The sequence below is a fragment of the Primulina huaijiensis genome, chromosome 13, assembly GCF_012295235.1.
Source record: "Primulina huaijiensis isolate GDHJ02 chromosome 13, ASM1229523v2, whole genome shotgun sequence".
Classification (NCBI taxonomy): domain Eukaryota; kingdom Viridiplantae; phylum Streptophyta; class Magnoliopsida; order Lamiales; family Gesneriaceae; genus Primulina; species Primulina huaijiensis.
The window spans coordinates 11,541,148-11,558,174 of record NC_133318.1 but is presented as its reverse complement, the minus strand read 5'-3'; the positions used below and the strand labels follow the sequence as shown (position 1 = coordinate 11,558,174).

General features: G+C 37.2%; 1 protein-coding gene and 1 pseudogene across 1 annotated transcript; both read left to right on the top strand.

The window, feature by feature from the left end:
* LOC140991214 (uncharacterized) overlaps window positions 1-4,650 on the top strand; it is a 7,887-nt pseudogene extending 3,237 nt beyond the window's left edge.
* Window positions 4,651-15,190: 10,540 nt separating this feature from the next.
* On the top strand, window positions 15,191-16,706 carry LOC140990859 (uncharacterized protein At5g01610-like). Its single transcript, XM_073460687.1, has 2 exons — window positions 15,191-15,801; window positions 16,256-16,706. The coding sequence occupies exons 1-2, from the start codon at window positions 15,325-15,327 to the stop codon at window positions 16,349-16,351; spliced, it is 573 nt and encodes a 190-aa protein (XP_073316788.1). The 5' UTR covers window positions 15,191-15,324; the 3' UTR covers window positions 16,352-16,706.
* Window positions 16,707-17,027: the final 321 nt, after the last annotated feature.

Sequence of the window (17,027 nt, the reverse complement as noted above, 5' to 3'; positions counted from 1 at the left end):
CACCTTCATGTCTAGTTTTTCCCCCTGATGCATCTCATTTCAATTTTAAGCCTGGTATTATCCAACTTTTACCCAACTTTCATGGTTTAGATTCTGAAAATCCATACATGCATTTACGAGAGTTTGAAGAAGTGTGCAATACATATAATGATCTAAATTGTAGCATGAACACCATTCGACTTAAGTTTTTTCCTTTTTCTTTAAAAGATAAAGCTAAAACTTGGCTATAAAATCTTAGATCGGGATCCATTCAAACTTGGGATGAGTTGCAACAACAATTTTTGAAAAAGTTTTTTTCCATCTAATAGAACAAATTCTTTCAAAAGGCAAATCATCACTTTCACTCAAAAACAAGGAGAAACTTTTTATCAGTGTTGGGATAGATATAAAAAATTGCTTAATCTTTGTCCTCATCATGGTTTTGAAATTTGGAGAGTTGTTCTCAATTTTATGAAGGCTTAACACCTAACGATAGGCAAATGGTTGAATTTATGTGTAATGGAACATTTGAAGATAAAGATCCAAATGAGGCAATTGAGTATCTCGATTCATTAGCTGAAAATGCTCAAAATTGGGACACTATAGGTACAATCGAACCATCAAACCAGATTCAATCTCCTACATCTAGTGGAGGTATGTACACTCTCAAAGATGAACATGATCTTCAAGCTAGATTTACCTCTTTGGCAAGAAAAGTTGGGGCACTTGAAATGAAAAAGAATGGTCAATTAAAATCTGTTCAAGAAATTGCATGTCACATCTGTGATACAAGTGATCATTCTACAAAAGATTGTCCCACTTTACCTTCTTTTAAAGAATGTCTCCATGAACAAGCCAATGTTTTAAACAATCTCAAAAGGCCAAATTTTGAACCATTTTCTCAAAGTTACAATCCAGGTTGGCGAAATCATCCAAATTTTAGTTGGAGGAATGATAATGCTGCACAATTTTCACAACCACATTTCCAAAATCAACAAAATTTTCAAAATTATGCACCTTATGTTCCTCCACCTAAAAGGAATTTGGAAGATATATTGAATTCTTTCATTGCAAAGCAAGAGTCTATCAATACTCAAACTGCTCAAACCATGACAGATTTGAAAGATACTCTTGCTAAATTTGCATCTGCACTTAATGTTCATGAAAAAGGTAAATTTCCTTCACAACCTCTGCCTAATCCCAAGGATCATCATTCACAAACTGGAACTTCTGGAACTCAATCGATGGATCAGGTAAAATCTGTTATTACCCTTCGAAGTGGTAAGGTTGTGGAAAAATCCATTCTTGAACCTTGTGAAGATGATGATAAATCAACTTCAAAGGGTAAGGAAGTGGAACCCATAACTTGCGAAGAGGAGGTTCAACAGACAGTGTCACCACCATTTCCTCATGCATTGAAAAATACAAAAAAATCAAATTTGAATTTTGATATATATGATATTTTTAAACAAGTAAAAGTTAATATTCCTTTATTAGATGCAATAAAACAGGTACCATCATATGCCAAATTTTTGAAAGACTTGTGCACTGTGAAAAGAAAATTGAATGTGAAAAAGAAAGCATTTTTAGCCAAACAAGTAAGTGCAATCATTCAAAATAATAATGCTTTGAAATACAAAGACCCTGGTTGTCCTATTATTTCTTGTATTATTGGAGAACGAAAGATTAAAAAAGCCTTGTTTGACCTTGGAGCTAGTGTGAATTTACTTCCATATTCAGTTTATCAAGAACTCAATCTAGGCGACTTAAAAGCTACTTCAGTAACACTTTTACTTGCTGATAGATCTGTTAAAGTGCCAAGAGGTACGGTAGAAGACGTGTTGGTCCAAGCTGATAACTTTGTATATCCTGTCGATTTCATAGTTTTATATACACAACCTATCGAATATTGTAATGCAATTCCTGTAATTTTAGGTCGTCCATTTTTAGCAACTTCTAATGCTCTTATAAATTGCAGGAATGGAATAATGAAGTTGTCATTTGGTAACATGACCTTGGAGCTTAATGTGTTTAATCTTTGTAAGCAACCACATGACAAAGGAGATGAAAGTGAAGATGAAAATCTTATTGAAACTCTTGTGGAAGAAAACATTCAAGAAGGGAGTACTCGTGATCAATTAGATATTTGTTCAATTGAAACTGTTAAAGAAAATATTGAAATTGATCTTGATGATTTTATCAGGTATCACTCGTTACCAGGATCAGAGAAAGAATTTGATGCAAAATATGAGAACAAAGACGAACCACCCATATTGGAGTTAAAACCCTTGCCAGAAGAATTGAAGTATGCATTTATTGGAGAAGATGAAACATATCCGGTGGTAATTTCTTCCAAACTAGCAAGTGATGAAGAAGGTAAATTAGTTGATATGCTTAAAAGACATAAAAATGCAATTGGTTGGACACTAAAAGATCTCAAGGGCATTAATCCACTAATTTGCACTCACAAAATTCACTTAGAAGAAAATGCAAAAACATCTCAACAACCACAAAGGAGATTAAATCCACACATGAAAGATGTTGTGAAAACTGAAGTTCTCAAACTACTTGATGTTGGGATTATCTACCCTATTTCTGATAGTAAGTGGGTAAGCCCAACACAAGTAGTTCCGAAAAAATCTGGCATCACAGTGATAAAAAATGAAAAAGGTGAATTGTTAACAAGTCGAGTCCCATCTAGTTGGCGGATGTGTATTGATTATAGAAAATTAAATGACGCCACTAGAAAAGATCATTTTCCATTACCATTTTTGGATCAAATTTTAGAAAGAGTAGCAGGTCATCCATACTACTGTTTTCTTGATGGATATTCAGGTTATTATCAAATTCCCATTGCACTCGAAGATCAAGATAAAACTACATTCACATGTCCTTTTGGAACATTTGCATTTAGAAGGATGCCATTTGGATTATGCAATGCCCCAGCAACATTTCAAAGATGTATGCTAAGCATTTTTTGCGACATGGTTGAAAATTGTTTGGAAATTTTCATGGATGATTTAACTGTCTTTGGGAATACATTTGATAATTGTCTTGAAAATTTGGAAAAAGTTTTAAAAAGATGCGAGGAAAAAGGTCTTATTTTAAATTGGGAAAAATGTCATTACATGATTACTTCTGGAATTGTTTTGGGACATGTCGTGTCATCTCATGGAATTGAAGTTGATAAAGCAAAAGTTGATGTCATTGCCAATTTACCCCCTCCAAAAACCATTAAAGAAATTCGCTCATTTTTGGGACATGCTGGATTTTATAGCAGGTTTATAAAGAACTTTAGTTTAATCTCTAAACCCATTTGTAACCTCTTAACAAAAGACACTGTATTTGAGTGGACTCAAGAATGTCAAAATGCTTTTGATATAATCATTCGACATTTAACATCAGCTCCTATCATGCAACCTCCTGATTGGTCTTTACCATTTGAAATCTTGTGCGATGCGAGTGATTATGCAGTCGGTGCAGTATTGGGTCAAAGAAGTAACGGTAAGCCTTATGTGATATATTATGCAAGTAGAACTTTAAACAATGCTCAAATGAATTACTCCACGACTGAAAAAGAACTACTTGCTGTAGTATTTGCATTAGATAAATTTCGTTCTTATTTGATTGGATCAACGACTATTGTGTTTACTGATCATTCTGCTATTAGATATTTGTTGACCAAACAGGATGCAAAGCCACGACTGATACGATGGATTTTGTTGCTCCAAGAATTTGACATTGTGATCAAAGATAAAAAAGGAACCGAGAATGTCGTAGCCGATCATTTATCGAGACTAGTAACAGGATCATCTTGTGAAATGACACCAATTAACGATAATTTTCCTGATGAACATCTATTTTCAGTTACTACTACACCTTGGTTTGCTAACATAGTAAATTTTCTTGTGACAGTAAAAATGCCACCGCAATGGAGTTCTCAAGATAAAAGAAAATTTTTGAATGAGGTAAAAAACTTTTATTGGGATGATCCGTATCTGTTCAAGTATTGTCCGGATCAAATTTTTCGACGTTGCATACCCGACAATGAGGTAAGTAGTGTCATTAAATTTTGTCATTCAGAAGCATGCGGAAGACATTTTTCTTCAAAGAAAACAGCTGAAAAATCCTGCAGTGTGGATTTTATTGGCCCACTTTGTTTAAAGACACCCACGAAATATGCAAGATTTGTGAAAATTGTCAAAAATTGGGTGCGATTTCAAAAAGAAACATGATGCCTTTGAATCCTATTATTAAAATTGAAATCTTTGATTGTTGGGGAATAGATTTTATGGGACCTTTCCACTGTCGTTTAGATACTTGTATATTTTAGTTGCAGTTGATTATGTTTCCAAATGGAAAGAGGCAATTCCATGTCGAACAAATGATCATAAAATCATCATCAAATTTTTAAAAGAAAATATTTTTAGTAGATTTGGAATTACTCGAGCCATGATAAGTGATGGGAGAACTCACTTTGTTAATAAACCATTTGCTTCATTAATGAAAAAATGTGGTATTACTCACAAAGTAACTACTCCTTATCATCCTCAAACAAATGGACAAGTTGAATTAGCTAATAGGGAGATAAAGCAAATTTTGGAAAAAACTGTTAACTCAAATAGAAAAGATTGGTCTCTGGGACTTAATGATGCACTTTGGGCATATTGAACAGTTTTAAAACATCATTGAATATGTCTCCCTATAGGTTGGTTTATGGAAAACATTGTCATTTGCCTGTGGAATTGGAACATAAAGCTTATTGGACGATCAAAATTTTAAATTCAGGCATGGATGATGCCAACAAATTGCGTAAATTACAACTTAATGAACTTGATGAACTCAGAAATGACGCGTATGAGAATTCAAGGATTTATAAAGCAAAAATCAAATCATTTCATGATAAAACAATTCTTAGAAAATCTTTTGAGATTGGTAAAAAAGTTTTGCTTTATAATTCTCGACTTCAGATATTCCCAGGAAAATTACGATCAAGATGGACTGGCCCATATGTTGTAAAGCATGTGTATACTTATGGAGCTGTGGATATTGAAAATCCTAAAAATGATGATGTTTTTAAAGTAAATGGACAAAGGTTTAAACCATTTTTAGAAAATGAAATTTTTCAAGAAGAGTTTATTTTCCTTTCCGATCCTTGATTTTTTTGTGTTGCATTTAATTTTGTTTGTTTTTATTTCAGGTTTCCTTAATCTTTTTATTTTTCTGATTAAATGGCGGATAACGGTACTCCGTGACTCTCATAGTCGGTTTAATCAGTTTCCCATAATTGCTGATACAAAAATAAAAAAAAATCATTTCTTTTCTTTTCAAAATGGATGAAATTCTCTCAAAAATTTGTAAATATTTTCCTTCTGTTTCTGAAAATGTTCTAAGAAAAATTTATGCAGGAAGGTGTGAAAGATTGAGATTGCTAATGCAAAAAGGAATTCCAGAAGATATTCGTCTTGTAATAGAAGCTAAGGTCCGATTAGGAGGAGAAGTTCCACAATCATTGCTCATTCGGTATTTGCCTGGATTAGGAAAAAGCACTTATGCGAAAAAACGAAGGGCCAAAAGTTTAGGGGTTTGTCATAAGTGTGCAAGATGGACTTGTGACAAACGATGCAGATCTTTGGGATGTGTTTCCAATAACAGAGAAGATAAAATTGGTTTCATTAAGAATGGGCTGAGTAAGGAGTCTTTAGATAACATCTTATTGACTCTTGAGACGCATTCTAGTGGACATGTGCATATTGAACTTCTCCGTTTATGGAAACAATTCCAAGATGAGCGTCATAGTCTTGGGAATCCGACTAAAAAAGACCCTGTTTGCCAATTTATAAGAAAATTGGATGGGAAGCATATCCTCGACTCATAGAAGGCGTTGAAGCCGTTTCTGGACGTAAAACCAGAGGAAAATTGTGAGCCACAATCACACTACTGTTTACATGCATGTGTGTCATTATTGTTTTTACTGTTTATTCTGTTTACAACTGTGACCCATAGTTTTGTCCTGATAACATATTACCCCTATAAAATCTCTCATCTTTCTCTCTATTTTTGCACAAAAAAAAAGAAGAAAGTAAAAAAAACATGGCTGGAACCTCTGCACAATCATTGAAAAATATTTGTGTATTTTGTGGGTCGAGTCCTGGAAAAAAATGAAGTGTTTGTAGAAGCAGCGAATAATCTTTGAAAGATATTGGCTGAGAGAAAAATTCACTTGGTATATGGGGGAGGTAATATTGGGTTAATGAGATCTGTTTCAACATCTGCTCATCTTGGAGGTAGTCAGGTTTTGGGTATTATTCCTACAGCTTTAGCTGAAGGAAATATTACAGGTGTTACGATTGGTGAGGAATTAAAAGTTTCTTCTATGTATGAAAGAATCACAAAAATGATTGAAAATTCTGATTCTTTTATCGCACTACCAGGTGGTTTTGGTACATTAGAAGAAATTTTTCACACTGTTTCTTGGGCACAACTTTATATCCATAATAAACCTGTGGGCTTGTTGAATATCAATAATTATTATGACAGTTTGTTGACATTTCTTGATAAAACTGTGGAACAGAATTTCATTTCAGAAAATTCACGAAGAATGCTCATCTCTGCTTCGACTGCCGACCAATTAATTGATAATTTGGAAGCTTTTGTTCATAAGCCTGATCCGATGATAACAAAGATCAATTGGTCGCAATCAAGCAATAAGAAAAGGAAGTTGGATCATTGATTCAAAAGTCGTGGATTGGTTTGCGTTTGTTTCAGTTTGTTATCTTCAATAAAATTCCAGGTGATATCTCTTTCATTATGTACTCTTTATTAATAGTTATTTTGACATTAAGGACAATGTCATATTCTGATTGGGAGAGAACAAACTTATAAAAAAAATAAAAAACAAACTTTAAAAAAAATAAATAAATAAAAATATATATATATTATTTTAAAATAAAATCATGTTTATTGTTTGTATCTTAGTAATTTTTGCAAAAAAGTCATACATTACATGTTTGAAAGATTTAAATTAGAACATGCATTAATCTATTTAAGAATTTTTAAATTTTTATTTGAAAAAAGTCAATTTTAATATTCTGATCAATATAAAAATATTATTTATGAAATCTTTTTGAGTGATTAAGCATCGTGATAAAATCAGGTATTAAAGTATATGGCCCAAGATATACCTTATAAGAGTGCCTAAAATTTTAAACTCACACATATTTTGTGAGTGAGTGGAGAGGACTGAGAAAACAGCTTTCGAGCCATTATTGATCATGAGAGAGACTATCTATTGTTTAGATCTTGAGTTCTTATTTTGAAAAAAAAATGATATTTCCTGAAAAAAAAGGAGGAAAATACAAAAAGAAAGATATTGAAGATCTATGTAATTTTTAAGTTATATGCTACGATCCATATATCTCTCATAAAAAAAAAGAAAGAAAGAGAGAAATTTATTGTACAAATTAAATAAATATGTGGTCAAGAAGCATAAACTTAGTCTGATTCCATGATGTTATGAAAAAAAAATATCAGGAAAAAATATATAATAAGAACAACTAGATTTTGAATCAATGGATTTTCTATCTTTTGATTAGTTTGGCTCGTTTGTCTGTCTGCATTCTGTAAACCATTTTTCTGAGCATTTACCTGTATTCCAACTCCATGAGAGAAATCGTTGCCATAAATTGAAACATTTATTAACCTTTGAGGATATGGAGTTGAGACTCTTACTAAGAATATCTGAAGGCCGTGTACATTTAACTACCTGAAATAAGCTTTGAATTGATCATCTCCAATTATTTCATAAATTATTATTATCATGATCTTGATATAACTTTGATAGTTTTCAAATTTAATTTAAACACTTAGATAGTTTTGATTACATTTCTATTTAAATTAATCAATATGTTTTGTATTGCTATTAACGCTTAAATGACTAGGGACTAGCAATAAGCTGGTTGGGAGGTGTGATAAACATAAAAATTATACATTAATTAAATGTTTTATAATATAAATATATAATTTTTGTTTTATTAAATGTTTAAATATTATATGTTTTATAATAAATTGTATAAAATATAAGTTGTTGTGTAATTACAAGTTTTTACTATTTTTTACAGGTTCGATAAAACAAGAATAAACTTGGCGTTGTAAATGGAATTAAGATGATTCTTGGATCTGTAGAAAGTTGATTATAATATCTACAATACTATTGACAAGCATGAGATAAAAATCCTCTCACAATTGGGATCAAATTAAGAAACAAATAAAGTTACCAAAGGAGTGACAGTTTTACCATGCTCTAGTATTTTGACCATATCTCTCAAACTTCTAGGTCAAATGGTTTGAAAAAAATACCACAACTAGACAACTCAATTATCCACATGTTTCTTTTTATGTGAAGAAGCAAATTCGGAGAAGAAGATTTTCAAAAGTGATGTGTAATATAATATAATATCTTGGAACACCAATGAAGACTTATGTGTAAAAAAAATAATATTTTATTTGTGGTTGTCTCCCCAAATTTGGCAATAAATAGGGGTGCATTGTAATGTATTGAGATATCTCTCATTCTATGAACAAAACTTTGAGTTCATAATATTTCTCTCTATATTTTTCCTATATTTCTTCATTTAAATACAATTAGCATGTTAATTTCATATTCAAAGTTTTACACTTTGAATATTGAATAGCTAACTTCCTAAAGTTGAGATGATAAGGTGAAACTCTTGGCATGATAATAAGGTTATTAAAAGGTAAGAATCTATGTTTTATATTATTTAATCATTATTTATTGTTTATGTTATATTTATTTCTTTAACCATTTTTATACCCTACTTATAAGTGGGAGTTTTGATTTATTGTTGCTATATGTTACACTAAATTCTTGGAACCATTTAAATGTTTGTATGGTATTACCAACCATTTAAAATGGGAACCTTGATTTAGTGTTTACAAATATATATAGCACAATAAATACTTGATCACATTTATAAGTTTTGGTATATATTATTTCCTTATAAGATAATAATTTATAACATAATATAAATATGATTATTTAATATATTGGATCCATTTTATTAAGTGGATTTCAATATTGTTCGTTAATGCTAACTTTATTAAAATACCAAGAGTGGATCCTTTAATCTCAACTACTTAAATTAAAATTTGAACAATTAAAATTTACCCATTAAAGATTCAAACAATTAAAATTAAAAAGAAACAAAAACAAAAACAAAACAAAAAGACATTGTAGTGGACTTGTAATTACCTTAGCTTCCCTGTGGATACGATATCGGACTCACCGAATTATATTACTTGTGGACAACCTGCTCTTGGGAGTGCAACAATCAAAGTGACAACAATAACCCTGCCTTGGTATGCTTCCATTCGAATCATGGCTTGATCTCTCTTTTCTTCCAATAAGTCCAACTCCATTGCATGGCTACTATCATTATCATCCGGGTAAGATTCTACCCGGGCAGATGATTGCCAATTTCAACTAGAAGGACTACTTCAGAACCGTATACCAAGTTGAAGGGAGTTTCCTTAGTAGGTGCCCAAGGAGTAGTCCTGTATGCCCAAAGAACACTGGACAATTCCTCCAACCAGTCTTTTCCTTTGCCTTGCAGCCTAGTCTTCAGGGCTTGCACAATGATTCTATTCACAACCTCTGTTTGGCCATTGGCATGAGGATATGCAACAGAAGTGAAAGACTGAGTGATCTTCATTTCCTGGCACCAGGATGTAATCTCCTTACCTTGAAACTGTCTCCCATTATCTGAAATCACTATTCTGGGTACTCCAAATCGGCATACTATGTTCTTCCACAGAAACTTCAAGACTTCTTGCTCAGTGATCTTAGCCAGGGGCTCGGCTTCTACTCACTTAGAAAAATAATCCACAGTTACCAGCAAGAATTTCTTCTGAGCCCGAGCAACTGGGAACATGCCGGCAATATCCATACCCCACTGATCGAAAGGACAAGATGCCCAAATAAGCTTCATGGGAGTGGCCAGGCTGTGCGGGAAATTTGAGTGATGTTGACACCCTTCACAAGCCGAACCACTTGGGCAGAGTCCTGGTTAATAGTTGGCCACAATAATCCAGCAAGCAATGCTTTCCGGGCCAATGATACTCCTCCGAGATGTTCACCACAACATCCTTCATGAATCTCTCAGAGAACATAATCCACCTCCCCGAAGCTAAACACTTCAATAAGGGTCCCTGAAATGATCTTCTGTATAAGACATTATTTAAGAGAACAAACCTGAGAGCTTGTCTCTTTATCTTCTGGGCTCGGGCTCTGTCTTCAGATAATTCATTTCTCACAATGAATTTTATCAAAGATATCATCCAGGAATCCTCAGGTGCCAGCAATACATCATCTTCAGTAGAGAGAACTAGTCAGGAAACATGCAACACATCCCGGTATTGACGTCTGACAAAGAAACAGTCATTTTTGCCAAAGTATCTGCCTCCCTATTCTCCTCCCGGGGTATTTGTTCAATGCTCCAATCCGCAAAATCTGATGCCTGGGCTTTTATGAGCTGTAAATATTTGAGCATCATGTCATCCTTAGCTTCATAAGAACCCTTTATCTGCTGAGTGATTAACTATGAATCAGAATACAGAATAATCCCGGAAGCTCCAATTTCCCGGGCAGCTCGGATACCAGCAAGGACAGCCTCATACTCGGCTTCATTGTTAGTCACCCGGGAATCAATTCTTAAGTCCAGTTTGATTTTTTCTCCCGGAGGAGATATTACCACCACACCTACTCCACATCCTGCAAGGCTAGACGCCCCATCCACAAAAACTCACCACATCTCCTCTTCATCGGGCTGAACCATCTCGGATAAGAAATCTGATAAGGCTTGTGCTTTGATGGCAACCCGGGGCTTATATTCAATGTCATACTCGCCCAATTCCACTATCCATTTAATCATCCGTCCGGATACTTCTGAGTGAGTCATAATCCTCCCAAGAGGACTATTAGTGAGAACAATTATATGATGCGACAGAAAGTAAGGTCGTAGCTTCCGGGCGGTCATAACCAATGTTAGGGAAATTTTCTCTACTTCACTGTACCGAAGCTCGGGGCCTCTCACAGCATGGCTGACATAGTAGATAGGCTTTTGGTCAAATTCTTCCTCTTTTATCAGTACGGAGCTGACAGCATACTCCATAATAGATAAATAAACGAACAATTTTTCCCCGGGGTCGGGCTTCACCAAGACAGGAAGCTCGGCCAGATGACTCTTCAGATCCCAGAAGGCTTGCTCACACTTTTCATCCCATCCAAACTGCTGGGCTTTCCTCAAGACCTGAAAGAAAGGATAACTCCTATGTGCTGACAGGGATATAAACCGAGATAGAGAAGCATTCCTCTCGGTTAGCTTCTGTACTTCTTTGGCAGATCAGAGAGATGTCATGCATAACATAGATTTGACCTTCTCTTGATTCATTTAAATCCCCCAGTCTGTTACTATAAAACCCAAAAACTTGCCACTTTTTACACCAAAAATACATTTGGCCAGGTTGAGCTTAATTCCATAATGCATCAAAGTGGCAAAAGTCTCAAATACTTTGTTTATAAGACGCTGGTAGGTGGCCCCGACATTCTTCAACACGAAAAAGCATAACAACATAGCAAAATGTACCTCCCGATGTGATGAAGCTGGCCTTATCTTGATCATCCTTGGCCAGGGGGATTTGATGGTATCCCTGATAAGCGTCCATGAAACTCAGCAGCTCATAGCCCGAGGTGGATTCCACCAATTGATCAATTCGGGGCAAAGGATAGTGGTTCTTGGGGCAAGCTTTATTGAGATCCCGGAAGTCCACGCACATTCTCCACTTCCCGGTAGACTTGAGTACCAACACCACATTCGAGGGCCATGTAGGAAATTGAATTTCCCGAATGTGGCCAGCTTGCAGCAACTCTTTCACTTGTACGTCAATTACTTTGTCCTTCTCAGGACCAAAGTGCCTTTTCTTCTGCTTCACCGGGTGAGATCCCGGGAGAATATTCAAATGATACTCAGATATCAGGGGTAAGATCCCTGTCAACTCTTGCTGGGACCAGGCAAAAACATGAATATTAGTTTTTAAACAGTTAAGTAAACCGACTCGGGTGGATGAGTTGATTTCCGAGCCACCCAGATCTGCTGGCCTGGTCCGATCTCCACAACCTCCTCCTCTTCTTCTGCTACAAAATGCACTTCTCCCTTCTCAACTACTCTCCCCCCTACTTCATCAATTCTTGCCTTCTTCCCCTCCCTCCTGCAGGCTTTACTTTGATCCACCCGGACTGCGTCAACATAACATTTCCGGGAGGAGGGTTGATTTCTCCGGACTTCATCTACCCGGTTTCCCACAGAGAACTTAATCTTTTGGTGGTAAGTGGATGCCACAGCCCTCAGCTCGTACATGGCCGGCCGCCCCAAGATGATATTATACGATGACGGGGCGTCCACCACAGTGAAGATAGTCATCACTGTCTTCTTCAGTTCTCCGGCACCCAAAGTTAAAGGCAGAACAATTTCCCCTTCAGGATAGACAACATGGCCAGCAAAGCCAAAAAAGACTGTATCTACAGTATCCAACTGATATCCTTGCAAATCCATCTGTGAAAAGGCCTCCTTAAATATGACATTAACAAAACTGCATGAGTCCACAAAAACTCTCATAATTTCATAATTGGCTACCCTGGCTTGGATAACCAGAGCATCATTGTGGGGCAAATTGACACCCCTTAAATCTTCAAGGCCAAAGCTGATAACTGGCTCATTCCTCCTTATCCCTTACACCTCCATACAATCCCTCATACTTCTTGATTTCCTTGTCCGGTTGGAGTCTCCATCAGTAGAGCCTCCCGATATCATCTTTATTAAACCCGCGGCAGGGGAGAAGCTTTCTTCCTCTTAGACTCCGGCTCTCTTCTTCTACCGGGGTCACTTCTCGGGGCATTCCTTGAATCACCCCGAGTGCTGGGTCCTGGCTGCCGGGAAGTGCAAGGTGGCCCTCTCGACCTCTTATTGGATTGACTATGTTCCTGAATAGAGGGCGGAACATAATCTCTCTTCAAAGTTTTGCAATCCCCAGCATTATAATAACACACCCCATGAAGAGTACAAAATCCATTTTTCTCAGGCCTAGTGAAACTGCTGAGATGACAGCAAATCCCTACTACACTACTGGACCTCCTGGTCTTGGATAACCTTCAAGGGCACATGATGAGAAAAATGCCCTTGAATATTCTTCCTCGGCCCTCTCTACTCGGGCTTAGTTACCTGGTCTCCCCTCTCTCTCCTTCCTGCTTCTCTCTTCTGTTTCTGTGCTTCTTCCATGTTAATGTAATTTTCAGCCCGGGACAGAAGATCCTCAAAATCGCCTGGCACATTCTTGGTTAGTGACCGGAAAAATTGACCCTCCCTCAAGCCCTTGGTGAATGCAGTTGTCTTGGTCTGGGTGGCACAGGTGGGAACATCCAGAGCCACTCTATTAAATCTTCTGATATAAGCCCTCAAACTCTCCTCCGGGCTCTGTTTGACTTCAAAAGGACTAAATGCAGTCTTTTTGTATTTCTTGCTGCTGCTGAAATGGTGTAAAAACACCTTTTGAAAGTCCTTGAAAGAGTGAATGCTCTGAGGGGTGAAACCCTCGAACCATTTTTGAGCAGAATCTACCAGAGTTGTCAAAAAGACCTTACACTTAATCCGGTCAGTGTAACAGTGAAGCATGGCCATATTCTCAAACCTGGCCAGATGCTCCTCGGGATCTGCATTACCATCATAATCTTTAACTTTGGAAGATTTGAAATTACTGGGAAGAGGTTACCGGACAATAATTTCATCAAATGGGCACCCTTTGACAACTGCCCGAGAAAAACTACGACTCTCCAATTGTGCCTCCAAGACTTTCATCTTCTGCCTCAACTCCCACAGCTCTTCCACCACAGTCGGGGATTTGGACCTGACACTAGACTCTCTCTCCTCCATCTTCTCCTCTTCCTCCCTCAGCTCCTGCTCTCTTCCCTGCTCCTCCCTTGACTGCGTACCATGATGAGAAGGATCTTTCCGGGCTATAGCTTTTTCCACTTCCTTAGATATAATCCTAGCCAAATCCTCTGGGATAAAGTAATGAAAGGTGGGGGTCCTGTAGGAGGAGGACCACCACCCTGTACCGAAGTATGCGCACCATCTCCAGGAACCCGGGGAAGTGTCCTGGTTAGATCTTCTTGTAGGAGCCATATCAACGTCTTAGTCTCAAGTTCCCACAGACGGCGCCAATGATGTAATCCGGGTGAAACGGGTACAGCTTGTGTGGGCAATCCACCGGATAAAGAAAGTATTTTAGTGTTTAGGGAATTTGAGTGTAGAAATGACTTCAATAACACCTGCAAACAAGAAAGGAACTCGTGAATGGGCGTCGGAGGGGTGTCCGAAGTGGCCACTCCGATACTAAAGTCAGCAGGTTGAAGATGAAGAACACAAACAATATATGTGGAAAATATATGTGTGCTTGAGAGTTAAGAGTTTTCATAATCTGTAAATGACATTAATACCTGCTATTTATAGTAGAAAATCGTATGATTACCTTATTTTCAGTGCCACCTACTAGGTATGGCAAGTCGACTGCCCATACTATAGTTTCTGATGACTTCTAGAACACTCCAAACCCATATTGCTCTGACAAATTAGACAGCCCGTATCAATCACACTCGAGTGCGGTGCAATGCTCGAGGTGGCTTGGGTAGTAAGGTACCCGAATGCTTGTATGAGGGCCCGGGCTACTGATTATTCGGGAGGTGAATTAATGCCCGGCTAGTTGAGGAGAGTACCCGGCATATTTGCTCAAATCTGGGCTAGCCAATTAATATCTCGGGTCATCCATAACCCGTATCTTTATGGGGTATAACCGGGAATCATCACTCAATTTTCATTCATATATCCACTTGGTCGATGCAACCACATGGATATTACTTACCTCAACTCTTCGTCGATTGTTGTAACTTTTACTTGGACACTATTAATTTTTCACATTGTATTACAAAAAAATTATATGATCTTTCGTAAGAATAAATCCGAACGTGGAACTTGCGACACACAATCAATAACTGACACGTGGACAAAATATTTTGTCGAGCACGAAATCCCCACTTTACCCTTGCCAACCAATTAGCTAGTCCAATGTGGAGATGAAAAGCATGGACCCCATTTTCGTCACCAATAATTCATCCTCTCCCCTCTTCTTCTCCATCCTGACCCCGATTCTCTCCTTGGACCCTGAGCCCGGGAAGTTTTCCATGCCCATAACTTTCGAGAACTGCTGCTAAAAAAGATGCTCCCTTTACGTCATTTCTTCATGCCACTGACGGCCCTTTTCGTATGTCTATCGTTTCTATCAGAAGCAGCTTCTAATGAATCAGAAACATCCATCTACGAAGTTCTCAAGCTTTACGGGCTGCCCATTGGATTGCTGCCTGAGGGCATAAGCAATTTCAGTTTCCAAGATTCTGGGAAATTTGAGGTTCACTTGGATCAAGCGTGCTACGCCAAGTTCGAGAGTGAATTGCGCTACGATATCAATGTAACAGGCACGCTGAGTGACGGGAAGATAAATGATTTGTCGGGTATTTCGGTACAGGATTTGTTTTTGTGGTTCCCGGTGATCGAAATCCGGGTCGATATTCCCAGCTCCGGGTTGATTTACTTTGATGTGGGTGTTGTTTCGAAGCAGTTTTCACTGTCTTCTTTTGAAACTCCAAGGGATTGTTTGCCTGTTTCGGCGCCGGATCTCGAGGAGACTGTTTCAAAGGTCAAATATTCGATTTTTCCTTCAATTTTCTTCAAATTCTCTTTCTATTGGTTGCCCCCTTTCTTTATAAATTTTGGGGGATTTTCTATTTCTGAGATTCTGGGTGTTCTTGTTATGAGCAAGAATATCTAGATAACGAATATCTTTTGCAATGCGGGGTGTTCATTTCATTTAAGATCACTGGAGCTGACTAATGATCTGGATTGGGGCCAGTTACACTTTTTGCTTAAAAGATGCAAAAAAAAGATTGAATCTTTCCCCATCCGTCTATAATGTAGATGCTTGTGTTAGATTCCCACTTTCCTTTTGGAATTTTTATTTAAACATTAGAGTTCAGTTGGTTTTTTCGATAGCATCGATTTGCTTGAGTTGTTCTGTTTTCATGTTCTTGCTCTCCGATATTTTTAAATGTGACCATAAGCAGAAGAGCTGATTGTTGTGTCTTTATTACCAGATCGTACCGGCAAAGATTAGACTCGAGCATGATCAGGATAATGCCTCAGCCGCAGCCGCAGCCGCAGCCGCAGCCGCTGGAATGACAATATTGTAGACGTCGCAGGGGCAAAACATTGCACAATAGCTCAATCAAATAGAGTAGTCTTCATTCTTGTATTTACAGATCTGCAGAGTCAGTCCGGGTTACATGTCATATTCAGTCATTTCCAGTGTGCTTGCTACGTGAGTCCGCAAAGTACGTGAGTCCGCAAAGTTGTCAAGCAAGCACTCCTGTCTTTGATGCAATAAGCTTGAATTTGATTGGGAGACATCCAGGAGGAAACGACCGTGCCGGAGGATCAAGCTTGGTGAATCAGGAGATTGGGATCAACGCGAATAAACACTACTGTTGAATTGTTTACACATTCTTGTATCTTGGAAGAAATAAGAATTGATTTATTTATTTTTCATTTGCGCATCATCGGCTCCCTGGCAACTCATTCGCGATGCCACAGGAGTTGATGTTTTTGTGTGATCACATTGTTTTGTAGACCACTCTGTATATCATGCGAGATTATGCAGAGAAGTTGTCCATACCATGATGTTCCTGGATGAAGATTTGAACCTAGGAAATTTTACAAGAATCATTGCAAAATACAGCTAACGAAAAAACATGGGTGATGATGTTGAATGGCGCATTTGAGCACATGTAGTCTTGATCATCATGGTGCTTCTTTAATGTTCCCTCAATTATTTGAGCAGATTTAATTGGGGAGAGAACATGAAAACAG